This window comes from Rhinolophus hipposideros (assembly GCF_964194185.1).
Source record: "Rhinolophus hipposideros genome assembly, chromosome: 8".
NCBI lineage: Eukaryota > Metazoa > Chordata > Mammalia > Chiroptera > Rhinolophidae > Rhinolophus > Rhinolophus hipposideros.
Window position 1 is genome coordinate 61,228,692 of NC_138054.1, and position 26,484 is coordinate 61,255,175.

The following is a 26,484-nucleotide window of genomic DNA, read 5'->3' on the forward strand; positions in this document are numbered from 1 at the left end:
CTTAGTATCTCTTCCATAGATCACAGTCTTCCTGATGGCTGGGGGACCTCACAGGGTCACTGTAGAGCCTTCTGGCATCAGTAAGCCCTGAGTTCAAATCCCAGCTCTATATCCTAGCTGTACTCAAATGACCTTCTTAAGGTCAAATCTCTCTTGCATTTCATTTGCTCTTTTATAAAATGGGGAGAAATAATACCTACCTCGCTTGGTTATTGTGAAAGTGTCGAGCATAGAACAGGTACTTAAGTATTTTTCAAAATATGTGTTTAAGTAATTATCTACACTTTGTTTGCAAACCTTTTGTTTATGCATTTGTGCATCTCTTCACTCATTCATTGAATAGATATGTCGGACCTTCTCTGCACCTGGGTCTACAGTAGATAGCTTGTCGTGGAGGTGGGCAAGATGACTCAGATGTCGTCCCTGCCCTCATTGGGCTCACAGTTTGGAAGAAAAAAAGAAAAGATACTCAAAAGTAGCTCCAACTCAAGAGAAAGAAATGATACCTTATGTGGTCATATATAAATTTGACTTCCACAAATTTGGGTTTTCTAGAATGGTCCTAACGTCAAATATTCTGTCTCATTGATGCCATCAATAGCTCCATTTGTGTCGGAACATTTGTCCTAATTCTGAGCTCATGCAGACGTTTCATCATAAAAATAAATAACAGAATAGAAGAGCACCAGGGAAACAGAGACCCAGGATTTAGTTAGTGACGAAAGTGGCTATCATAGGAGTGAGAGATTAGCATCTGGAGGTAATTTGATGCATTCCTCTGTCTTTAGGCAGCTGAGCTGTGTCCTGAAACCACTGCACCAGCCTTACCACTCTGGTGTGTATAGTCAAGTTAGAGATGCAAGATCAACACATTAGCAGCCTATTAGACACGTGTGTGATTTCCAGTCATTCCCACTTCTCTGACTTTGCCCACGCCACACCCTCTGCCTGCATACTCTCTAATGCCTTAGCTTTGGGCACACTCTCATTCCCTCTTCAAAGCTCAGAGCAACTTGAGAACTCTTCGAGGCAAGGATTTAGCCCCATGCAAATCTCCAATGTTAAAAAATGCATGCAATGAATGCTAAGGAGCTGGTGACCTGACTGTTCGGTGTTTCTTTTTAAAAACGATATCAATCCTTTTTCTAGAATATTTTGTTTTCTTTGTGTTTTAACTTTATTGAAAATGTATGCTTCTTCCATGTCTCTAACTCTGGGGGTAAAGCCCGTTATTGATGTTTTAGAATCAGATGAGAGAGCTGGAAGAGATACCTGTGAGTGAAGTACGACCCTTGTTTTACAAAGAAGATCATGGAGCTCAGGGAAGGAAGGTGACTCTCCTAATATGACATAGACTTTAGAGGTAGGGCCTGTCCCCCTGATCCCTACCTAGGGCTCCTACATCATTACTAAGACATTTTGTTCAGTAAATACCCATCTACTAAATAGACTGGTTGTCATTCAAAGCATTCTTTAAAAAGCAGCTCCAAAAGTACCCAGCACCAGCACTACTCACTGAAGAGTTTCACAAATGCTTTCACTTCTAAAGAACTCTAGGATTCTTTGAGGATTCGAGTTGCCTTTGAATCACCAGTCACATTCTATTTTCATCAGCCAGCTGGATCAAGAAGTTGGTCTTTCAGGATCTCTCGCCTGTAACACTTTTCCTTCAGTTCTGAATTTCTCTTTTTTGAATCAAAGAGGCTTCCTGGAAGCAGCATGGCTAAGTGGGAAGAGCATGGGGGACAGGGCCAGGGCACCTGGGTGCAAGTCTGGGCCCTGTGGGGGCCTGATTGGGTAACTGTGAAGGAATGGGTTACCACCTCTGGCTCTCAACACTGCCACTTAAAAAGTTGAGTCCACCCGTGTGGCTGAGTGGTTGTGAGAACTATATTATATGGTATACGAAAAATGCTTGGGAATCAATGAAAAGTTTATTCAACACCTGTTGAATGAACCTCAATGTCTACCATAATTCAGGCTCTTTGTCAGGCACAGGAATAAAAACATAAATAAGACATCATCCTTGCCGTTGAGGAATTTATGGTCCAGAGGGGAAGACAGACTCAACAGTTACTACATCTTGTGCTGTAGCTACTCTGACGGGGCGGGCGATGGATGCTATAGGAGCAGAGCAAAAGCACTGATCCCACATTTATAGAGAGTAAGTCAGGAAGCCTTCCTGGAGGAGATGATATTTAGGTTTAGACAATTTCAACAATCCCACAATCACCACCAGGGCTGTCGTCATCACTGGCTCCCATTTATTCAATAGTCACTCTGCTCTGAGGATTCTGCTGGGCCATTTACAGACATTAGTTCATGTATGCAATCTAGAAGGTCAAGGTTGTTATCCTCGTTATACCTTATGATAAAACAGAAGCCCAGAAAGGTTTTTTTAAAAAGGAAATTTTGAAAAAGTCACATAGCTGGTGAGGAGTACAGCCAACGCTTAAGCCTAACCTTGACTCCCACACCCCCTGATCTTCACATCCCTGCCTCGTTGTACTGTGAAACTCCATTTGGGCAAGGCTAAGACCAATAGAGAAAGTCACAAGAAGACAAATTTCAGCTAAAGAGAAGGAAGACTTTCCTAACAGAGCTTCCCAAAAATGCGACATGCTGAGTGGGGAGGTGGCCAATACCAGGTCCTAGGGTGTCGTGGAGCAAGCTGCTGCCTTGGCCAGGACACCCCTGAGGGCATTCCTATTTGGAGGCAGAGGAGAGGTAGGTAAGTGGACCATCTCTAAGGATCCACTCGCTCATTATCAAGGACGATGTTCCTTTCCAAATTCATAGGAGTTGTGTGGGGGCTGAAGAGCTCTGTAGGCACAGCACCCAGACCAAATGTTCCATCTTCTTGGCATCCAGCCATTGGGAAGTGGACAATATAGGGGCCTGCTGGAGTTTTCTATAAAGTGGCCCACAGAGCCATACAGTTAGGGATGTTTTCAGTAAAAATCTAGAACTGACTCTAGCCACCTTAGCAAAAAGGAATTTATAGGAAGGAGCTTACAGAATAAGGCAGAAGCTACGGGGCCACACTTGGAAAGGAAACAATGAACAGAATAGCTCTGGAGGGCAGAACACTGGTTGTTGGCACGAATGACCGACCTCTGGACCATGGTAGCATGGCTGTACAACCCAATTTGCATCATCTGGTCTGAGTGTAAGTCCTGGGTGGGAGTTGTTGCCTGAGTCTGGGTTCCCTGCTGCTGTCCTAGCGGCCAGGTCACAAAGAGAGAGCATCTGACTCGTCTGTTTTCTGTGGTGAGGTTAAGGCACCACCACAGTCTCATTATCTTGTAATGATGGAGAGGCCAATTCGCCCTTCCCCCTCACCGAATCATAGGGTGAGAGGCTGAGTATTCCCCGTGCCCACATGGACAAATGCCTATTACTACATTGGGAGGGAACAGAGCAGGGAGACGAGCTCAGCTCTGCCTGATTCTCGGACTGGAGGGAAAGACAGGGCGTCATGCCCGATCACTGCTGTCTGCTGTCTACTCCAGCACCCTATGGACTGCAGACTTGTTAGTCTATGTCACTCATCTAGGAGGTAGTATGAAACAATAATAAAGTACAATACAACAACACTATAGCATCTTGAGTTGCTATTACATGCCAGAACCTGTGCTATGTTAATTTGGTTATATGCGTTATGCCATTTAATCCTCACCACATTGTCCCAAGTTATAAATGGACTTAAACCCATGAGCATATCTTCTGTTAGAATAAGTGCCTTGAGGGCAGGATGTCGGACTGCTTGTGCACCAACCCTGATGTCACCTCTTTTCTCAAGCCAGTTGTTTATAACCATCCTGTGCTTCGGTGTCCACATCTGCACAATGGGAATAATAATAATAGAACCTCCCTCGTACGGTTAACTTACATAAAGTGTTTCATACTTAGTAAAGTACTTAATTCTTGAAACAAGATAATGTCAGTAAATTTTCTATTCATTGTGTCCCCTTGATTATGATGGTGATGTTGTAACCTACGTAGGACTGTTTCCATTCTCACTGAAGTCAACAAGAAGCGCACAGCAGAAGTTGTTGATCTAAATAGAGCAATACAAAGACAAAATAATAAAATTCCTTGCCAGGTGTTCAAAGCCCTTCACCTTGCACCCACATCTCCCTTTATAGCTTCACCATCACCACCCCTCAGAACATACTCTATGATTCAGTCAAACCAAATTGTCAACCATTGCCCCAGCATCTCAGGTGGTTTCACAGTTCCTTTCTTTGCTTACACTTTTCCTTCTGCCCCCAACACCAGGAGAAGTTCTATGCATTAAGCGAGGCCCAACTCAGATGGCTTCTCCTCAATGAAGCTTTCCCCCACGAGACATTAGTCATTTTCCCATAAGGTCCCTGTCATGTTCATGTTAAGTAATGGGGGAAATTATTATGACTTGGTCACCACCCACCCCAACCATCTCAACGGAGAGAGATGGTTGAGTCCTTTATTTTTCTGAGTAGGGTGATAGACGGAGATATAAACTTAATAAGCTAAAAGGGGGTCAAATTGTATTGCTTAAGGAAATAGAGAGAGGGGCTTGGAAGATAAGATGGTAAAATAGTCAGATAAGAGGGTAAAATAGTCAGACAGAGTGATAGAGAAGAGAAAGGGGGACAGTTTGGGCAGAGAAAGAAGAGAGGATTATGGCCACTATGAGTTTTGAATCTGGTAAAAACTCTGCAAAGAGCAGAATTTCATCCTATAGGTGATGGAGAGCTATAGATGAATCTTTGTCAGGAAAGCAAGATGGATCAAGGTGGGAGACATCTTGGGGGTAGGAAGAGGATGGATTAGAGAGAAAGAAGTTGGTAATTTGAATTGTGAGCAAGCACAACATTTCTGGAGGTTGTACCTCAGCCTGGGCTGGCCGGGAGAGTGCCTCAGTGCGTGCAGGCCCAGCAAATGGAGACATGGGCTCAGGGACCTGCATGAGGTACCAGTATACGCAGGACTTTGAGCAGATCTGGAGTAAAAAAAGGAGGAAGAGGGAGAGGACGGGAACCAGAGGTCACCACTGCACTTGCCCTGGGGAAATGCTTTAATGTTCCCAAGGGAGAGTATGGAGAATGTGGGCAGGGTGGCCTTCACTGAGCAGGTGACATTCAATCAAATATTTGCAATAAGGGCAAATGAGTCACTCAGATATCTGGAGGAAGAGAATTCCAGGCAGAGAGACAGCCTATACAAAAACCCTGAGGCGGGATGTAGCTGGTGTGTTGGAGGAAAAGGGAGGAGGCCAGTATCTGGCACAGAGGAAGCAAGAGCGGTGGTGGTAGGAGCTGCTGTCGGAGAGGATAGCAGGGATGGACCACATGGGGGCTTGCAGCTTGCTGGAAGGACTTCAGCTTTTACTCCGCATCTAACAGGGACCCATTGGAGCAGAGAAGGACACAATCTGATTTATGTTTTAAGAGGAGCACACTGGCTGTTATGTGGAAAATGGGGGATGAAGGGATAGGGTGAGAGGATGGAAGGGTGGGAACAAGGAGCCAGACCAGAGGTTCTCTTACAATACTCCGGACTTGGGCCAAGCACACAGTGGTATCCATGGAGGTAATAAAAAGGTGGTGGGTTCTTGGTGTATTTTGAAAGTATGGATCAGCTGTAAGTGTCAGAGAGGAATAAAGAGACACCAGTGGTTTTTCCCTGAGCATTTCTTTCTACCGCCCTGTATGGGCAATGTGTGTGTACCTATCATCTCACAGCCTGGACACTGAAGTGAGACTGCTCTGCAGAAAGATTTTTCAACCTCTCTGTGACTCAGTTTCTTCTTATGGAAAGTGGGAATTATAATGGTAGTGACTTCAGAGGGTTATTGAAAGCACTGAGTGAATTATCAATACACGTGACATTCTTAAAAATGTCTCTAGCAAAAACTAGATGCTAGGTAAGTGACACAATGACTGTTCCTACTCCTAACTGTAGTTTGATACGTGACGAGCGTGGCTTGTCCTGTTTGCACTGACTCTGACTTCGGGTTCTGCCTAGGTGCTCTCTGATGGGGTTTGACCTGAACCGTCACTGGCTGGATCCCTCTCCGTGGGCCCACCCGACCTTGCATGGAGTGAAACAGCTCATCGTCCAGATGTACAACGACCCAGTGAGTAACTGAACCCCTCAGCAGCTGCTGGTCTCATGGCGTATTCTGGGAAAAAGCTGTGTTGTACTGCGAGCTGCAAATTAGGAATGCAGGGCTAAAATCAGGGAAGGACTAGGCCCGCTCGTCTCCTCGCTGATTTGAACACACCCAAGTGTCTTCCCCCACCTCTCTCAAACACTGGGTTCAGTTGTAGAAGTCTCCTGGGTGAAGGAAACGTACTGGAGCAGATGCCCATTTGTGAGGGTTCTTTAGTAACAAGCAAAAGAAATACAACTTAAACTAGTTTAAGCAAAATGGAGCATTTCCTGGAAGCATACCAGAGTATTCATATAATTGAAGACTGCAGACTGGCGTCCTCCACCTGTAGGAAACATGTGCCAAATGTCACATCCAGTGGCTCCCACCACTAGAGAGTGACTTGCTGTCATCTTCTAGTTCTAGTTCCAAAAGGACTATTTGGTCTAGCTTGGAGGATGTGTCCACCTCTGGGCAAGTCACCCATGACCCAAGAGGCAAGGATATATAAGGACACGACAGCCTCACTGGAAGCACATGATTGGATTGGGGGGGGGGGTAGCAATGGTAAACCTATTCCCTGACTAGAGGGCCTGCTATTCCAGAAAGAAGGGGAGCAATGGGTGTCCACATTGAGTTTGCTGATAGGAGCAAGACTGTAAGCAAGTGAAGACATTGGGGTTTCATAACTTAGAGAAAGGAGGCAGGCCATGATTATTCTACCTTTGAAGAGCTGTCAGAGAGGACACAAGAGACATCTTTCAGGTGGAGGTGAAGATGCAAAAAAAAAAAAATCCTAAATTAAAGAGCAACATATATATTGAATGTGTATGTTGACATATATATACATCATATATATTGACATATATATATATGTCAACATATATATTGAACAGAAATGTGTACTTAAAAACAAATACATATATTAGAACAAGGATTATCAAAAAAGTAAATCCTTAGGTGCAAGTAGTTAACATTATCTTGAGCCTCCTTGAACTTGGCTTTCCTAGGTCTTTTTGATAGCCCACCTGCTGTGCCATGCTTGTGTAGCCATAGCTTTAGTATATTTGCTTCCTTTTCTAGCTCATCCCTCCTTGTCTACAAAAGAAGGTGTTAACTGCTCACCAAACCTCTTTATTACCCTGAACTCTTAATGCCTTCCCGATCAGCTTTCCTGGTGGAGAGAAGCTGCTTCTGAATTTCTGAGGAAGGACCTGTTGTCTGCTGGGCTCTGCCCCCCAGCCCCACCTCTGTGTTGACTGCAGTTTCCCTGAATAGAATCACAATGCTTTCTTTTATTGCCACCTCTTCTTAAAGAGAACAGCCCGTATATATATATTTTTTTCTGACCTGGCTGATAATAGATGTTCAATAACTATTTGTTGTATTGAATTGGCTTCAACATGGCAAATCCTGTTATGTCAAATACACTATGGTTTATACAAATAAAAAAAAGATACAAAACAGTTATTCACAGGAAGGACAAAAAGATGTGATACAAGAAAAGACACGGGCAGGAGAAGTGAGACTGGGAGCCACTGAACAATGTGGCGTTTAGATGAATCCCTGAGGAGAGAGCAGGGGAGTGAGTGGGTGGGGGGGGAGGGGCGAGGCAAAGGAAGGGGGTTAGGTTTGCTGGAGAGAAGAGGCTTCTCTTTGAGAATGGCCTGCCATTGCCATCGTCAATCAGAAGTCACTGATTTGTTCACAGAGAACTGGGCACCTGCTCATGTTACAGAACACAGATGAGAGAAAACTACACACAAGTTACAGAGACGTTAGATCACTCTTCCGTGCCATGAATAGGTTGATCATCAGCTGGTTGGTCTTAATAAACACACTTGGATACTGAGCTAGGTGTGTAAGCTGGGTTCTTCCTGAAAATCAACTCCTTTCCGCCCCAAGCAAGGACACGGGCACCAGCACGGGAGGCAAGCTGACCTGGGACAGGATCCCAGCTCCCTCGCTCCCTCCCTCTTCCCTCTTCCTTCCTCCTTGCTCCGTCTTTTACTCCAGTCTTGCCTTCCTTCTTTCCACAAATACTATTTATCAAGTAGTTTCTATATAGAAACCAGCCATCGTGGCTCTAATAGTGAACAGAATCCTAACCCTTGCAATCTAGTGGGGAAATAGACATTAAACAAGTACATACCAGTAACTATAGATTGATAAATTGTGTCAGAGGTTACCAAAAAAAGTACACCAAGTGTGACCTATAGGATGGTTATAAGTTTCAGCTTGCCTGGGGGCAGTTCTGGCTTATACCTGTGGTCCTACACTATCTGATAATACTGCCTGCTTCCTTTTAAAAGTGTCCCAGTTTGGGTGATAAATTACAGTCTCTCTACTTAAAAGCTATGTGAAAGCACCTAGAACAGTACCTGGTATGTAGCAGATCCTCAACAAACTTTTGGATCCAATTCAGATTCACATTTGACTTCAAGAGTGATTGTGTCCAGCTGCAAACACTTCAGTGCCCGGAGGTGTCTGCCCTTGCTTTAAATGCGTTTCTACTCCTGAGATTCACCATCCCATAGTCATCATAATCACTCAACCCAGAGCTATCTGAACTGCCAGGCCAGCTACTGGTCTCGTTTCTAACTGCTCACAGCCTCACTCCTTCCATCCTGGTGGCCTTCTACTCACAGAATCAATAAGACCCTCACTGTTGGGCAGGGACTACGTCTGTGAGTGTTGTCATTCCTCACTGACCTCCTTCAGGCCCTGTGCTGGGTGCTGGAAATAATCGGAACTAGTGTCCACCCTAAGGAGGTCCAGCCTGGTGGAGACAGGCACTTACAGTTATTCTGGGTGCACTTGCAGAGGCAGGCATAGGGCTTGTGGGAGCCCATAGCAGGAGCTAACACGGAAGGCCCCTCCTGGGCTGATGGGGGAAGGATGCCCAAGGCAGGGAGGGCTTTCCAGGCAGGGGAGACATCTCTGCATCCGCCTCAAGAGGGAGGCATCCTCAGGAGACTGCCAGTCATTCAGTGTGGTTGATACTGAGGACAGACAGGGAGGCGGGGTTAGGATATAGGGAGCAATTCAGACTTGATTCTCATGGGAATGGGGAGCCCCTGAAGAATTTTAAGCAAGGAAGTGACAGGATCACATTTGCATTTCAGGAAGACCTCTCTGGTGTCCATGAGGAGATGGCTTTGGACGCTGTCAGCTAGAGGCTGGAGACCGTTAGAGCCTGCTACCATAGGGTTGGAAAGGAGAAGGAGTCAGAGCTATTACAGAAGAAGACACGAGCGGCTTAGTGACTGGCTGGTGGGAGAGGACGGCGTAGGCATGATGCCCATGATTTGGCTTAGACAGGGGAGTGGATGTGGTGCCCTTCCTGAGATGGGCACCCAGGAGGAACAGTAAGCGTGGGGACAAGCTTTGGACATGCTGACTTTGAAGTTGGGCAGGAGTGCTATGTCCAGCCTGCACCGAGCCTCCCGGAATGCACCCTTCGGTGTCTTTCTTGTCTGGCAACAGGAGCCTGCTGTCCTGTGTTACTGATGGTGTTTACTTCCAAGGCTGCTTTCCTAGCCCCGTGCTCACTAAACCCTTGACCCTGCTCAGGGACTTGGGTATTAAGTGATGATGCTGACAAAGGAGTGTTTAACCCAGAGGTCTGCACTGGGTCTCAGACACAGGGTTTTACGTCCCGCTGCCAGGACAGCTCCCTGTGGGCAGTGTGGCCCTTGTTCACCAGCTGTGATGGATTGTCCCCACCAGGCAGGGTCTGGCCGATTCATCCCCATCCCAGTAAGCAGCATCGACCTGCCTCGGAGCAGGTACTCAGCTGAGCAAATAGTAAAGCAAACCCAGAGACTTGGTTTTTTTTGAGATTCTCCTGATGAAAAGCATCAGCTGAACAACAGACCCTTCCCCCTCACAGTGTCCCAGATTCTGTTGCCACCATTGCTATGCCCTGCTTTACTTAAGACTCTGGTCTGTGGACACAAACCCTCTCCCGGGTTCCCCTGCAACGTGCTGAGACTGTCCTATACTCCTAAGGATGGACCCTGTGATGGCATCACCCACTCTCATCCCCATGACACAGGCTTCTGATCATCTTCACTAACTTGCTCCATCTCTGGCCTCAGTGCCCTCCCCATTCGACCTACATTGTTGCTCTCTCTGGCCACCAAGGGCTCCCTAGCTCTGTGGGTCCCTATCTTTCCACCATCCAACCACTTCTTGTTCAGGAGCTGCTCTTAGACATTTCAGCACCCTCAGTGGTGGAGAAGACCAGGAGACCTCTGCCCGACACCCAGGTCCCACCTTTCCATGCTGATGTTAGGTCTGAGCTCTACCTCTTCCCCAGGTAATTAGTGCCCGAAATGACATCACCTTTCAGGTGATAACTCACTCCTACCCATGGGAGTTTGGCTTTAGCCTGGCACACACAAAATACAGTATGACATGGACTTCACATCACACCATTAGTGAAAACCAGAGTCACTCACACAAGAGCACACACAGGGCCCTCCTCACACACCTACGTCCAGGTGCAATCTTAAAAGGCTAAGCCCATTTACGGATGGGCTTCCTAGGCCCATTCATCTGCCACTCTTCTAGCATCTAACTAGGTACCTGTGGGGCATACCCAGAGAAGTGTTTGGTAGAGATAAACTAAAAAGCAGGGATTGATCTCATATGCTCAGTTAATTGAATTAAACACACCTTCCTCATTGTTACCATGTGCAAGACCCTTGGGTAACCTGGGGGGTTACAGAGATTAATGGGACAGGGTCTCAGTCCAGGAAGAGCCTGAGAGGAAGGCCAGACCCTTATGAAAAATTTTAATCCCAGGTAGCTAGGAAGGTGTGCTATAATTGAGAAAATGCAGTGCTTTGGAAACATGGGGTTCGGGGAGCTTAATCGTGTGTGTGTGTGTGTGTGTGTGTGTGTGTGTGTAGAAGGAAGCGTTTTCAGGGAATTAGGACTGGGCCTTTAGAAATGGGTAGCCCTTCCATCAGATGGCAATGATTTAGGGGTGAGGGAGGGAACAGGGAAAGGGGAGAGGGCATTCCAGGGAAAGCTGTGGGAGACCTCAGCTGCCGGGGGTCGGGACTTACATCAGGGAGCTGCAAGAGGGCAGGCTGAGGGGCAGATGTGAACAAGCTCGTGGATAAGTTTGAACACTGAACCAAGGAATTTGGCTTCCTGTGGCCCAGTGACACCTTCTCATTAAAATCAAAGTCTCAGGCTCTCTTTTAAATTGATTTTTAATTGAATTAAATATCATGACTTAAAAAAAAAAAATCAAGGCAATGGAACGAAATGTAACTTGTGCTGGAATATTCCAGCACACACCCTCTCTCAATCTTGAGAATCAGTTGTAGTCAGTGGAGAGCCATGAAAAACGTTTGAGCAAGGGAGAGAGAGATCAGTGAATACTATTTCCATCCATTCAGTCCCCCAGTCCAAAAACTCTAGGGTCGTCCTAAAATTTCAGTCCAGCTGGGTCTCTCTCCCCTGCTTAAAACCTTCAGTGTCTCCCCTTTACTTGTGGGATAAAGGCCAGTGTTCTTGACACAGCATTCAAGGGCATGCACCATTCATATCAAGGACGTAGCACGGAATGTGGCACCATAGGGAATATGATGTTGAATGATGAATGAACAGATGAATAAAGAATATATGCTTTAGCAAATCACTAAGGCCCCAGTGCGGACAGTGGCTCCACGGAGGTGAGATGAAGCAGGAGGAGAGAGACCCATTAGGTGCCTGGTGCAGTAACTCGTCCAGGTAATGACCGTGAGCTAGGGCATGTTGCCAGGGCAAATGACAGTGGCCAGGGCTGTTGCTAAGAAGAGTCCACGTCCTGACTGTAAGAGGTGAATGGGTTCCCTCCTGGGCTTCCTCTGCCCCCTGAGTTCCTCAGAGCCCAAGGGTTGTTTTTTTTTTGAGAGGTTTCTGTGCTCTGGGGTGATGTCCCCCTTTTTCTGGAAGAGAACAGCCTGTGTTGCTATAACAACTTGGCTGCAGTTCTTTTAGACAGATCCGTTTTCTTAAATCATTTAAGGAAAATTAGCTGCCATAACAACACGGAACAGTTTTTAAAATAGAGCAACACGGGGCTGGTGTTTTATTTTGTGTTTTTTTTTTTTTTCCCCTTGCTTGCCTCCTGTAGTCTTCAAGATAAGCTGCTCTCTTTCTGTCAAATAAATAAATAAATAAATAAATAAATAAATAAATAAGCAGCACAGTGACATGATAGAGCAGTCAGTGACACAGTGAATCACACACACAACCAGCACTCATTCACACTATACACAAAATACACAAACACAGCTTAGAAATATGAAGAAAGTGCCTATTCACATACATAAAACAGAAAATCCATATATATAAACAGGCTACCTGAGAGACAGACACACAGACGAGGGTGTAGTTACACATAACCACTCAAAGGATACACACACACACACACACACACCAGGCACAGGGCCACCTTGCAGTTACAGTGGCGGGAAGCGGGCCATGAGGGCTGCTTTTAGCCTGAGCGGAGGTTTCACTGCGGTACCAGCCCCGAGGGCCCTGAGACGGTAGGTCCTCGGTAGAAACCAAACGTCACCTGTGTGTTCATACCTGACAGGCTGGGAAGATCACCTTGCTGGTGGAAAGATAAGCCCACCTTGGGAAGGATGGGGATAAAGGGTAAATATTAGGGCCTCCCCTGTCCCCACACACACTTAAGGAGGTGAACCGGGAGAGCAGTAGGCCACAGTCGCGGCATTTGGGAGGGATAAGTCTTTGCCCCGCATGGCAGGATGTTGATCACCCCCAGAGGAGGTAGCACCACCCTGGTGAAAACCACACCCCTGGGGCATTTGCAGACTCTCACTGAGGCCTCAGGAACTCTGGTCCCTGGACTGTGGGTACCTTTGTTCCATAGCCATGTCTATAACTTTGTGATCCTAAAGGTCCCCTGCAGGAAGCAGCTAAAACTGTGTGGGCTTGTCTTTGTGGCAGCAAGAGGGGATGGGCACGCTCTCTCCCCTGCCAGAGCGGCTGAACCTCTCCTTTGCTTAGTTAGCACTCAGGCAAGTCTCTCCCCTGGCTGGGTCTTTCATTTCCCCATCTACACGTTGTAGGTGTTGAAGGATGGTCTCAACAGATAGTCCTCTGGCTCCAGGAATCTGTGTCGTCTAGGAGTTATCTGTTGGTTATAGTATATGAACCACTGATGGGTAGAACTGGCATAATAAGTCCAAAGTCCGGGCTGCTGCCAGGGTAGGACAGCCTGGAGTGGATTTCTGGCTGTGAAGGTGCTTAGCATGTGGCAGGTGTTCCATCCGTGTTCGTTTCCTAGCCTCAGTGTACCCAGCTGCTAAGAGGGAACAACCACCCTTGACCTGCCTATTTTACCAGTTGGAGAGAGAGGCGCAATGTCTGTGACTAAAGCATTTTGTAAAGGCGAGGAAGAGTTACTGCCCTGGGTTAGGGCAGGCAGGTATGCCCTGTAGAAATGTCCAGACTATAGCCAGCTGCTGAACGTTTCATGTGGGCTAGATGAAATGCACTCACACCACCAGCATAGATCACACACTTAGATCCACTCAGATGTTTTTCCATTCCTACCAGCATGGCCCGAGAAATCAGTACGGTTCAATATGGGAATAAAGACTAGAAGTAAATGTAATTGTACAGGGAGTCTGAGAACAGAGCGTGGTGCTTTGGGTTCATGAAATTTTTACAGTTTTTCCTACCACAGTTTGAGATGGCTTATGAAACTTTAAGGAATTTTAAGAGAAATCATTATTTTTCTAAAGGGCAACTTCTCCCACCTGTGATAAAAGGCATGGATTTTCTAACTCTCTCGATTATCACTTTGACTCTGGCAGCAAGCAGGATAGAGAGATGGATCTCTCGCTTCAGAGTAATATTCCTGTCAAGTTGGTTGCTTTCTTCAATTTTTCTAACATCTTTTCATCCTGAAAGGCCCTGGATATCTCTCACCAACTGACTAGCTACACATTGTTTGAACTGCATGGGGACCAGCAAAGCTTCTTGAAGGTTCCCTTTGAGTTAGGTCAATTGAACTCTCTGTGTCTTATTTTCCCTACCTGTAAATTGGGATTAAGAGTACCCATCTCATCAGATTTCTCTCAGGATAAGATAATGTGTATGTAAATAACCTTTAGTCGTAGGTAGATGAGAAATGGAGCTACTAATATTTTATTATTTGGCCAATATAGCACCCACCTCATTATCCCCCCCGTCTGGCTCCCATACCCACCACAGACTGTGACCCCATTGAGGGTTTAGACTTCTTCTTAGCCACTTCTGTATCCCTGACACCCAGCATAGGGCACAGGCACCCCGTGAATGGGTGTTGGGAGAAGGAGAGGAAAGACAGAGAGAAAAGAAGAAATCCACTGCTCAAGACCTGGACTTCACATCCTAGCAGGGTTCTGAAGGATGGATGGGAATTGGCTGAGTCAAGAGGAGAAAAAAGCATTCCACATCACAAGACACACTAAGTCACTCTCAAAATTCTACTCCTCCTTCAGAACACACCTCCAGGCCCAGTTTCTCTGAGATTTCCCTGAACATTTTGGCCCACAGTGTTCTTTGTTCTTCTCTCACTATTCATAGATTTTGCTCCTTTCATCGAGTGTTTATTCTATAAACATTTATAGAGTATATTCCATGGGCTTGGGGCCATAGTGGCATCTCCTCTGACTGCAGGTTCCATTTTCTCAACCAAATTTCAAACCCCTCCGGTGCAGAGGCTTTGCCCTCACTTCCTTGCTGCCCTGGGCAGGAAAGGCCCCTCACTGGTGGCTCCACGAGAACCTCTTAAGCACTGGTTATGCTGTCTCTCCAGAAGGGCAGTTGTTTGGATTTCTGTGAACATCCCACAGAGCTGGGTGTACCCCTCATTTTAAGTGCATGCCATGCTGTGTTTTAGTGATAATTTCCCAACTTCCTTTAGACTGAGCTTCTCAAGGACGGAAGCTCTGTCTCTCTCAGTATGCGCCTCCATCACCTGGCAGAGTCCCACACTTGGTAGGCCCTTGATGAGTGTTTGGGGAGATCTTGGTAGCTGCCTCACCTGACCCACTGTTTCCCAGCAAGACCACTGACACATCCCAAAGAAACCCTCATCCCAATGCACTCTCCGCTTTCAAACCTCCACAGTCCTCTCACTGTATTGCATTTCCAACGATTCATCTTCTTTCCTTCATGTTTTGACTCTGCTGATTCCTTGTCACAAAGAGCTCCCACGTATAGAATCTTTTCTCTAGCTCACATATTTGGAAATTCTAGAATGTTAGAATTCAGCCATATAGGCTCTCCATCACAAACCCACAAATTCTAAAGTTTTTCTCTTCACTCCCTCTCTGGTACCATTGTCTGTTCCACTTACCTTGGTTTCTAGGTTAGACCAAGCTTGCTTCTGCATTTTCTCTATCCCATGGGCACCCAGCTATCCAGGCCACAGTGAGCTAAAAAGAAGTCTCTGCGGGCAGTCTGACACTCCTAGAATAACCTCTTTTCACTTACCCAACCTCTCCAGTTTCCCTCCAGGTCCCGTCTTCCGGGAACTCTTCCAGTTACCCTACCCCTTCCATTTCTCACACCTTCCGTGGGCTCCTCCCTTTCTGGGCCCCTGGCTTGAGCAGGTTGGGACCTACATATAGCCTGCTACTCAGGCACTCAGGCTAGCCGGCCTATAATAGAGTACAGGTCACATTTCCGGGTGTTTTGTCTTCAGCGTGTACGGAACTTTTCCGAGAGTTATTTTTGGTTGTTAATGTTGGGAGGCTATCGAGCCCAGGATGAATTCATGCTGGTACATCAAATAGCATATTGCATTTCAGAAATTGGCCTTAGCCATGGGAAATCAAGTAAGCCAGATGCCTAATTACTCCATTATTTACTGTGGTGGAGAGAGCTGAATTCTGATGAAAGGGACCAGACTAATCACTGCTTCCAGCAAGAACTGAACTGTTTAACCTTTCATCAAGAAATTGCCCCTATCCTTCTGAAGTACTTGCCTACCTGCCACGCCCCGGACTGGTCGCTGGCGTCTGGCTATGAGATGTCTTATCAGCTAGGACACAGCCTGACCTTCTGGCCAGTGAGCCTTGATGCTCTCCCACTCAGCAGGTCATTCCAGGCTCATACTGCTGCTTTCACTTCAAAGGTAGTAAAGGGTATAAGACAAAAGAGTAACTTCCCTGTATTCTTCAACAGGAGAAAATCATTTATCAATGAACATTTTCTGAGCCCAGACACTGTATATTGGAATACAAAGGCAAATAAGGAACAGTTCCTGCCCTCAAGGAGATGATACTCTAAAATAGAGTAGGGGTTTTCAAAAAAAAAAATTGCAAGAGGTTGAGGACCCCGAAATGGGGCTTCTCTCCATTTTAACCAGAGCACTATAATTTTGTGATTAAACTCAGGCTTAGGCCTAGGTTTAAATCTTATGTCAACACTCAATAGCTTTGCCATCTTGAGCAGGTCTCTTCACCTTTCTAAGCTTCAGTTTCCTGCTTTGTAAGAGGTTATTGTGAGGATTCACTAAAGTGATCCTTGTGACTTGCCTAAGGCACGGTGCTCGGCCCATACTGGGGTGCTAGGGTGCTAGGGTGCTAGGGCACGGTGCTAGGCACGGCGCTTGGCCCATACTGGGGGTATCGCATGACTGTGTTCATCTTTCGTTATCGGCAGATATGGAGTATTACAATTTTAATACAGTTTTTCCCTTTCTTTCTTTTTTTTAATTAAAGTTTATTGGGGTGATGATTGTTAGTAAAGTTACACAGATTTCAGGTGTACAATTCTGTATTACGTCATCTATAAATCCCATTGTGTGTTCACCACCCAGAGTCAGTTCTCCTTCCATCACCATATATTTGATCCCCCTTACCCTCATCACCCACCCCCCACCCCACTTATATTCTGGTGACCACTAAACTATTGTCTGTGTCTTTGAGTTTTTGTTTCTCATTTGTTTGTCTTGTTCTTTTGTTGTTTTCAGTTTATATACCACATATCAGTGAAATCATGTGGTTCTCTGCTTTTTCTGTCTGACTTATTTCGCTTAGCATCATACTCTCAAGATCCATCCATGTTGCTTTTGGAGTACCTATGTTTTCTTCTATGCAGTTTATTGTTTCAGGTCTTATGTTTAGGTCTTTGATCCATTTTGAATTAATTTTGGTACATGGTGACAGATAACAGTCCAGTTTCATTCTTTTGCACGTGTCTTCCCAATTCTGCCAGCACCATTTATTGAAGAGGCTGTCTTTTCTCCATTGCCTGTTTTTTGCTTCTTTGTCAAAAATTATCTGTCCGTATTTATGTGGTTTTATTTCTGAGTTCTCAATTCTATTCCATTGATCTATGTGTCTGTTTTTCTGCTAATACCATGCTGTTTTGATTATTGTTGCCCTGTAGTACAAGCTAAAGTTAGGGAGTGCAATACCTCCAGCATTGTTCTTTTTTCTTAAGATTGCTTTGTCTATTCGGGGTCTTTTGTGGTTCCAAGCAAATCTGATGATTTTTTGTTCTATTTCTTTAAAAAATGCCATTGGGATTTTAATGGGGATTGCACTAAATCTGTATATTGCTTTGGGTAATATGGCCATTTTAACTATGTTGATTCTTCCAATTCATGAGCACAGAATGTTTTTCCATTTCTTTGTGTCTTCTTCAATTTCTTTTAAAAATATCTTATAATTTTCAGCATATAGGTCCTTCACATCCTTGGTTAAGTTTATTCCTAGGTATTTTATTCTTTTTGCTGCAATTGAAAAAGGAATTGTGTCTGTTTTTTTTTTTTTCATTTCTTTTTCTGAGATTTTCATTGTTAGTATATAGGAATGCAATGGACTTTCGTACGTTGATTTTGTTGCCGGCCACATTACTACTGTATTTGTTGATTTTTTTCTAATAGCTTTTTGGTGGAGTCTTTAGGGTTTTCTATATACAGCATCATGTCATCTCCAAAGAGTGACGATTTAACTTCTTCATTCCTAATTTGGATGCCTTTTATTTATTTCTTTTGCCTGATTGCTCTGGTGAGGACTTTTTATTCCCTTTCTTAAAGTGTGTATACATTTTCTTTTTTGGGGGGGCACCCTCTGTATATTCTCAAAAGATGTTCACCTTTAGTAATATAAGAAATGTGTTTGAATAAAGGATTCTGTGGCCATAGAAATTTTGTAAATCCCTGGTCTAGAACTCCAGACTCAGTAAATCAGTGAATGCCGGACAGGGCATGGTAATGGTAAGCATTATGATAGATGAGGAATCTGGGTGCCCTGTGGGAAAAGCAGATCATCTCACCTGGACTTAGGGTTAGGCAAGGCTTGTGGGGGACGTGTGCTCTGAGATGAATTTTGAAGGAAGAGTAGGAATTGTTCAGACAGACACTAGGGGAAGCATTACAGACAGAGGGAGCAGTGTGAGTGAGGACACATGTATTAGATGGCTGAATATACTCAGGGAATTCCAGGGCGCATACCGGATTGGGCCGGGGGGAGCATGTGCAGACAAGGTGGGAGATGGGGCTGGGTGGTAGTAAGCAGCGGCCAGTCACAGAGAGCCCTGTGGGCTACCCCAGGAAGCTTGGACTTGATCCTGAAAGCCATGGGAGCTTTCCTTCAGAAAACATGGAATTCAAAAGCGGTGGAAAAACGTGTTACTATGACTTTCTGGGGTTTAAAATATATTGTTGTGTGTGTAGCCTTGAGCCAGCAATTACTGTATTAGAAACCTAGACCAAAATAATCTGAAGTGTGAAGAAGGATTTGTGAAAAAGAAAAAAAAACAATCCACGGAATCATTATTTATAAATAATGGAAAACTAAGAAAAATCTAACTGCCTAACAGTGGGAAACTGATGACGTGAATGACGATACACTCACATAATGGTGTGTAAGAAGAGTTAATAGTGTGAAAATGTTCATGCTATAATTTTAAGTGAAAACAAAAGCAGAAGACAAAGTTTCATATGTATTATATGTTAAGACATATGTAACAACCATGTTTAAAACACACACAAAAAGAAGGGATGTAAACCAGATGTTAACAGTGTTATTTCTGGATACTTCCGTTGTTTTCTTCCTCCCTGCATTTTTATATTTCCCAACAATTTCCAAAAGTATACATTAACTTGAAAACCAGAATAAAGTCATGAAAGAAGAAGGGGACATGGCCACCCAGATATGAGGGAGGACGTATTTTATAAAACAAAACCAAATCTATCAGTCAACTGCTTTGTTCTGGATGAGTCCATAGGGAAACAGCCTCATGAAACCAGCACAGCCCACATTATAGAAATAGAAGGAAATTGGAATCAATCGATAACGACCTATGCATTCATCTTCCAACTAGCCATCCTTCCATCTACCTTTTTATCCAGCCAGTGTACCTCTATTCTCTCTGTTCAGAACTCCTGTCCCAGAGGCATATGTGAGGCTCTTCACATCCTAGGAAGTCTGCCAACTCTTTGGCCTCCTTGTAAGCATAACAGGGACTCTCTCCCCTTCCCCAGAGCAAACCTCAAATTGTGCCTTTTCTTCCTGCTCTGGTCCCTTCTCAGTCTGCTGAGTCTTTGATCTTTAAGCACTGCCTTGACAGCTAGAAGGACTGCAGGCAGACCCTTTACTCTCCTAGAGATGAGGAGCAAACACCCACAGTCAAAAGTTGCCTCCAGCCTCCAATTCTGGCTCTGCCTACCACTTTACCTCTCTGAGCTTCTGTGGCCTGATCTGTGAAATGAAGTAGTAGCATCTCCTCATAGAAGAGTGTGAGAATTGAAAAAGACACTGCGTGGAAAGCACTTTCACTTAGATAATGTGGTATTTTCTAAGGCTGGTAAATTGTAAGCACTCAATAAATGTTAGCATGTATTCTCATTATAAGCTCAAATCGAGTAATACACAAGAGGTGATATTTCAGTGTTAATTTCACAAGGGCAGCTTCAGAACATTATCACCATCTCTAAACTGTAGCCAAAAAAAAAGAAAAAAAAAAGAGTTATAGCGCTGGTTACTGAGAAAGCAATGCAAGTAACTGTAGGTCTTAAAAGATAGACTGGGAATAGGTCCTCGGCTTTATCTCAGCGTCACTGACTACCTCCCAACGCCCATCTGTGACTCAGTGTTTCTTCAGCTGAACTAGTACCATGAATGGGGAGACAGACAGCTCAGTTCTAGTTGTAGGAGCCTTTCTCTCTCAGGGTTCCTGTCTGTTCTAATTCATGGTGGGTGGATTTTACAGTTTAACCTTCAGAGGGCAAGTGGATTTCCCTCATTCCTAGGGTTCTGGTACACATGCATGTGCGCACGTGTCCATTGGGGCAATACCTAAGGGCTGACAACTGCAAGGATAGTTCTACAGTCAATACCAATGAATGTGATCCTCCAGAGCACTTGGGTGACTCCAGACCAGCTCACTGGAAGGTTAAGAGTGTGCGTTGATTGGCAGCTAAGGCCACGTGACAGCAATGGCCTCTCACTGGCTGTGTCTAGAGGGCAGCACATCAAGGCCAAACCTTTTCTTGAAACTCCTGGCATCACGGTGCCCACTGAGCAGTCACCAAAGTGGACTTACTCAGGCTCCCAGTTACAAGAGGACAGTTTCTTTTTTGTTAGTTTAGCTCCAGTCTGTGACCTTGAAAAATCCTCCAACTGCTATTGCATGTTCTTTAAGAGACAACTTTATTATGTGACTGGACATTTTGGCGTGAATAGGGCAAAGGAAAGCAGCTCTTAAGGACCCTGGTGGTGGGAGAGGTGCTGATATTTACTGAGCATGTATTATGTGCTAGGTATTGTCCCATCTAATCCATATAACAGCTGTATGAAATGGGCATCATTATGCTTATTTGTCAGCTGAGGAACCTAAGACTCAAAGTGAATAACCACCCTACCTCCACCCCATAATCTCTCCTAGTACACCCATGTGTCACTCCACATCACGCCGATTGCTTTATGGGCTTGTTTTCTCTTCTCAGCTGTGAACTCCTTGAAAGATAAAACTTAACCTCTCTGTCACCTTTGCGTTCTCTTGCCTGGAGAATAGTGCCTAAAACATCAGTAAAATGTCAGTGGAAAAAAAGGAACAAATGAAAAGTGGTTAGAATTTGCAAGGTCATGCAACTGGTGGTAGCACAGCTGGAAAGGGAAGCCAGATCTGCCTGATCCCCAGGGCGGCTCGCGGTGAGCTCGGTTCTAAGCCAGAGCAGCCAGGAGGAGGCTCAGTGGGGTGGGGGTGGAGGTGGGGAGGTCTCCTCTTTTTATCTCTAAACATATAAATGGCCAACCTAGAAAAGCAGAATTCTGTTGATTTAGCGTTTTCTTGAGTATGATGACAACTTTTAATAGCGAAGGTTCAGAATTACCCCCATTGTCTTTAGGTTCAATTGCCATTCTGAATGCGTATACCAGGTTTATTCTGTTCCTTTGGCTCCCACGCCCCTCCCCACCACTGTAATGAGCACTTGGCTTGAGAAGTCCAGAATGAACCCCACAGATGGAACGTCAAGGGTAAATTAGGAGCCAGGGTCTTAAGTGGGGACTAACACAGATGCAATCAAGAGGTTTGCACCTCAGGGTGTCTCCTCTTCGCCCACAGGCTGTATGTACTGCCTGGGGACGTACATATCCCTAATGCTGAGTTGGCCACTTTTAACCATGCATTAGCCGCTTAATTCTGGCCTTCCGGGATATCAGAGCTCTCTTTGCCCTTTGTGGAGCCAGAGAACTTCAGAGCTGGAAAAACTGAAGAGGTGCTCTAAACTCACCTTTCATAAAGAGAGAACATAGACGGGTAACACTTAAGCCCAGGTAGTGAGCTGGCCACACAGTGAGACAGTACGACAGAGCTGGGACTCCAAGTCAGGCCCCATGACTTCCATCAGACGAGAGCACTTTGGATCTTGTCATAATTGCTTTCACTAATTTGTCACATAGAGGTATAGGTGTCAGAGCACATTTACACACAAGTGCTCATTTGGCCCTCACTGCCCTGTTGTGAGATAGGGATTGTTGTTTTGTTATGCAGATGGGGAAACAAAGGCCTACAGTTATTAAGTAGCTTTCCCAAGAGACAGAGTCAGGGTTCAGTCTTAGTTCTTCTGACTCCAGGTGGCCACTAGTTCAGCCCAGGGCTAAGCACACAGATGGATGAATGAGAGGAAGAGAGCAGCAGGGCAGAGGCTCATCACTGTTTTCATTCCCTCTTTTTCCCCTTAACAAAGCACCCGTATTCATTGTCTAGTTCCAGACCACCAAGCCTTCCCAAATGTCTCAAAGGGAGTTAAGGGTGGGGCAGAGCAAGATGTAAGAGAGGCAGAGGGAACTCATGGACCCAGCCATGGTCAGGGTGAACTCAAGGCTACCAGAGCAGAAGTGACAGACTCAAGGCCAGAACAAATCAATCCGCAGGAACAAGAGGCCTGCCAGGGGATTGGATGGTTAGAGCAGAGAAAGGATAGAGAGACTCTTCATAGGCATACAGTAGGACAGATGGCAGTTCAGACAAGAGCCATCACATGAGCAAAGGCATGTAGGCAATGGAGAATAGCCGGACCAAGTGGGTCTGGCTGGTGTAGAATGTCCCTTTGGGGAAGGAATAGATTAAAAAATAAGTGATCAGATGCTGAAGGGTCTCCGAATACCAGACTGAAATATTTGAATTTTATCGGTTTGGCCAAAGGGAACTAACTATTAGAGGTCTGTGGGCAGGGAAGGGCAGAATGACAAGCATTAGCTCTGAGTATGCAATCAGCACCAGCGTTTAGACCTCAGAACGGCGACCCCTTTAATCTAACAGTCTGCTTTCATACAATTTGTTAAAAATGACAAAATGTCTCATTTTGCTGCAGTTTATTGTGACCTTTTTTAATATTAGAAAGTTAATTTCAGAAGGGAAATAAATGTATTAGTGTTGTCACAGTCATAAAAAGATGAATTTTGTACTGTCAAGCTATTACTTTGAATGAATCCATCATGCTGTAAAATGGTTGCCTTCCAACAGCCAGCATCTTCCCAGCTTCCTGCTTCCCTCCCTCCCTCCCTCTTTCCCTCTTTCTTTCCTCCCTCCTCTCTTCTGTCCCTCATTCCTTCCATCTACCAGCACATCTACTATGATGGCTCTGGGGAGACAGAGATAAAAGACATAGTCCCTGCTCTAAGGCAAGACTACACGCTAGTGGGGAAGACAGAACAGGAAAGCAGCCACTGTAGGTATGTGTATAATATATGCCACCAGAGGAGAGAGCCAAGTGCTGAGGGAGCTCACAGAAGGAGCTGTCCACCTTGCAGAGGGAGCTCCTGTTAAACAAGGAACCCGTGCCCTGTAGTAGGACTTGGGTAGACTATGATTAGAAGAAAAGACGGTAGGATGCTGAAGGATTGGGTTCTGGTCCCATCTCTGAAATATAATAGTGAGTAGATACTGAGCTCCCTGACCACGGTTAAGTATTCCACATATATTATTGCCCTCAACCTTCCCATCTTTATCAAAAGGGTCTTATTGTTCCCATTTTTTCAGAAGAGGAAAATAAGGCGCAGAGAAATAAAGTAATTTGGCCCACCTGTGTTATAACTCTTGCACACAGAATTGACTCTGAAATCAGGGCTGGCTCATAATCTACCGCACTTCATCTCCAGCTAGCTATAAGGAATTCTTCTTTATTGTACTACATGGTATGCTGTTATTAACTTTACACTACCAGTTATACTTACTGTTGGTGCAACCTTGGACAACCCATTTCTTCTCTCTCTCTGGATCTTAGTTCCTCATTAGTTCAATGACGAGGTTGGACCAACTCTGACATCCTTTGGTTGTAGAGAACCCTTGGGATCTGAAGGCATGGTTATCCCAGCGGTTCTCAGACCTTAGTGTGCAGGCAACACAGGGCTATTTTATCAAAATTCAAGTTCTGATCAGTAGGTCTGGCATAGGATCTGAGACTCTGCATTTCTAACAAGCTCTCCTGTGATGCTAGCATTGCTATTAATAGCTATTTTGAGTAGTAAGGGTATAACCTATGGTGGGACCAAACTTTGGGGTCCAGGGTGGACCCACTGAGGATGTGGGTTTAAGATTGCTGAAAGAAAAGCAAGCAATAAAAGTAATCTTATTAAGACTTGGTCAGCAAATGGAGTTCTGGGCTAATTTTATTATCTGGGATTTCCATTGTGGTTTAAAACCAGTGATCTCCAAAGAAACTAAAAGGAAGAAAATGGAACTTTTCAGGTTTAAAGAAATATTTTCTCCCATAATTACATGTTCTAATTCAAGATGCAGTATCAGATTTCTAGTTCAGATGAGTACAACCAGCATGCTCCTGTGGGGAGGTGACTCTCTCTCTTTCTCTCCTCCCATCTTGGTGTGGGAGAGGGAATGCAGCTCCTTTCTCAAGATGCACCAGCACTCTCACACTTCCTAAAGTCTTTCAGGGACCCCCATTACCTCCTGGGTTAAGACCCTCCAGCTTAGTATCCAAAGTTTTAGGCGCATTTCTCTAGACTCCCTTGTATGAAATTTTTACTCTTATCCTAACTGCCTCCTATTCTTTTCCCCAAAAGACATTTGGCTCACCCGCATTCACACCGCCAACCTTGTTGCATTCATACCCGTCCTTGCACCTTCACCCCCACACACTCCCCTCTAATTGGACTATTTCCTCTCTTTTCTCATTGTCTATCCCTCAAAATTCTATATAGGATTCAGGTTTGTCTTCATACCACGACTTCCAGGAAGACTTCGGTCATCCTCACAGCTTTAAATGAGTACTTACATGTGCCCATAAGCTTTTTTTAATATATCACTTAATTCTGAGAACAACTACGTTAGGAATATATCAGCCGCATTTCTTATGTGAACAAAAGAGACATAGGGATTCCAGCCCCAATATGTTGAACTCTGAAGTGTGGATTCTTCTCGCCCTCCTTTGCCCTCCCCAGCCCGTTATTTGTGGTATCATTACAGACTCCTTTGGTTCAGAGCTACTTTTCTTTCTGATGAGAGAAGAAAACAGTTTTGTTGAGTCAAGAAGGTAAGGTAGACAGAATGGCCTGAAAGATGCTTGGTGTTAAAAGTAGCGAAAGGCTGTTAGAGGAATGCAAGCTAGGGAACAAGAGGCATATTTGCCTACCACTCTTTAGTAAAAACGCATACACTAGAGCCCATTACAGTGAGCAGAGCATTTTCCCTACATGATCTCATGTGAATCTCAAGATTAGCTCCTTTGGGCTGCATTTTGATGGATACCTGTGACTATCCTCAGTACTACTGCGTCCCATTCAAGCCAGTGGAGACTAATGGGTTAGAGGCAATCAAATCGTAGAATGTCAGAGCCAGAAGGAAAGTGAGAGATTCTTGTTCAGGCTCTTCACTTTACAAATGAGAAAACTGATGCCAGAAGGAAAATGACTTCTTCAAGGTCACACGGTGATTTGGTGGCAGAGATTCATTTTAGCATTTACTGCCTCTTTTTCCTTCACATCTTCCATTTTGGAACTAGGTACTTCTGGGTGAATGTGTCTTTTAGTTAATGCCAACAGCCCTTCATGTGGCAGAAGTATAAGAAAGACACTCCAATTCTCTGATGTATCTTTGTCTCTCTGCCAACAGAATGGATGGTAGCATAGTTTTCTTTTCACGCAGAAGTGGCAAATGTCATAAGTGCTCACACTCCATTGGCCAAAGCATGTCCCTAAGGCCAAGGCCAAAGTCACTGAGGTGCGGATATGGATATTATATATATCATTTGTCTGTATGGGCAGGAAGTTGTTTCTGGGCTGTAGGATTTCACGTGATCTGTTTAACTTTCATCTTGACCTGACACAATGTCCAGGCCGTGGCTCTGAGCTTCCATAGGGAGGGACACCTCTGCCTTTCCCCACCTTCATCTACATAGTTCAGTGGATCCTAAAATCTCCATGTAGACCTCACATCTTCAGGAAGCCTCCCTGCCCCAGCTATCCCCACACATTAGGTTCCCGTCCCCTCGTTCTGGTCTGTCACAGCCCTACCACCGGCATGGGAGTGGCTTGATTTCCGCCCATGTCTTTCCTGAGAGTACAAAGTCCTCCTAACACAGGAACGGGGGCTTATTCATCTTTAATTCCAGCACTCAGCACCAGGTCTGACACACAGTAGGTGCTCAGCGAATATTTGTTGAATGAATTAATAAATGTGGTTCTGTTTGTCCAAGAGTTGATTCCCACCAAGTAGGGCACCCCAGCCCAGCAGCCGGGTGGTGGAGCAGTGGCCAGGTCTCAGCACTGCTTTTGCAGGTTGGAGTCCTTTGCAGCTCCCTTTCCTTTTTTTTTTTTTTTTTTTTTGGTTTTTGAGAGCCCACTGGCCCA

General features: G+C 45.0%; 1 protein-coding gene across 3 annotated transcripts in view; it reads left to right on the plus strand.

The window, feature by feature from the left end:
* Positions 1-26,484, plus strand: part of AGBL4 (AGBL carboxypeptidase 4) — a 1,079,895-nt gene that overhangs the window by 978,222 nt on the left and 75,189 nt on the right. For all 3 annotated transcript variants that reach the window (XM_081055075.1, XM_081055074.1, XM_081055076.1), the window contains one exon: positions 6,013-6,124. In XM_081055075.1, coding sequence (XP_080911201.1) covers positions 6,013-6,124 — 112 coding nt within the window. The remainder of the gene's footprint in view (positions 1-6,012; positions 6,125-26,484) is intronic.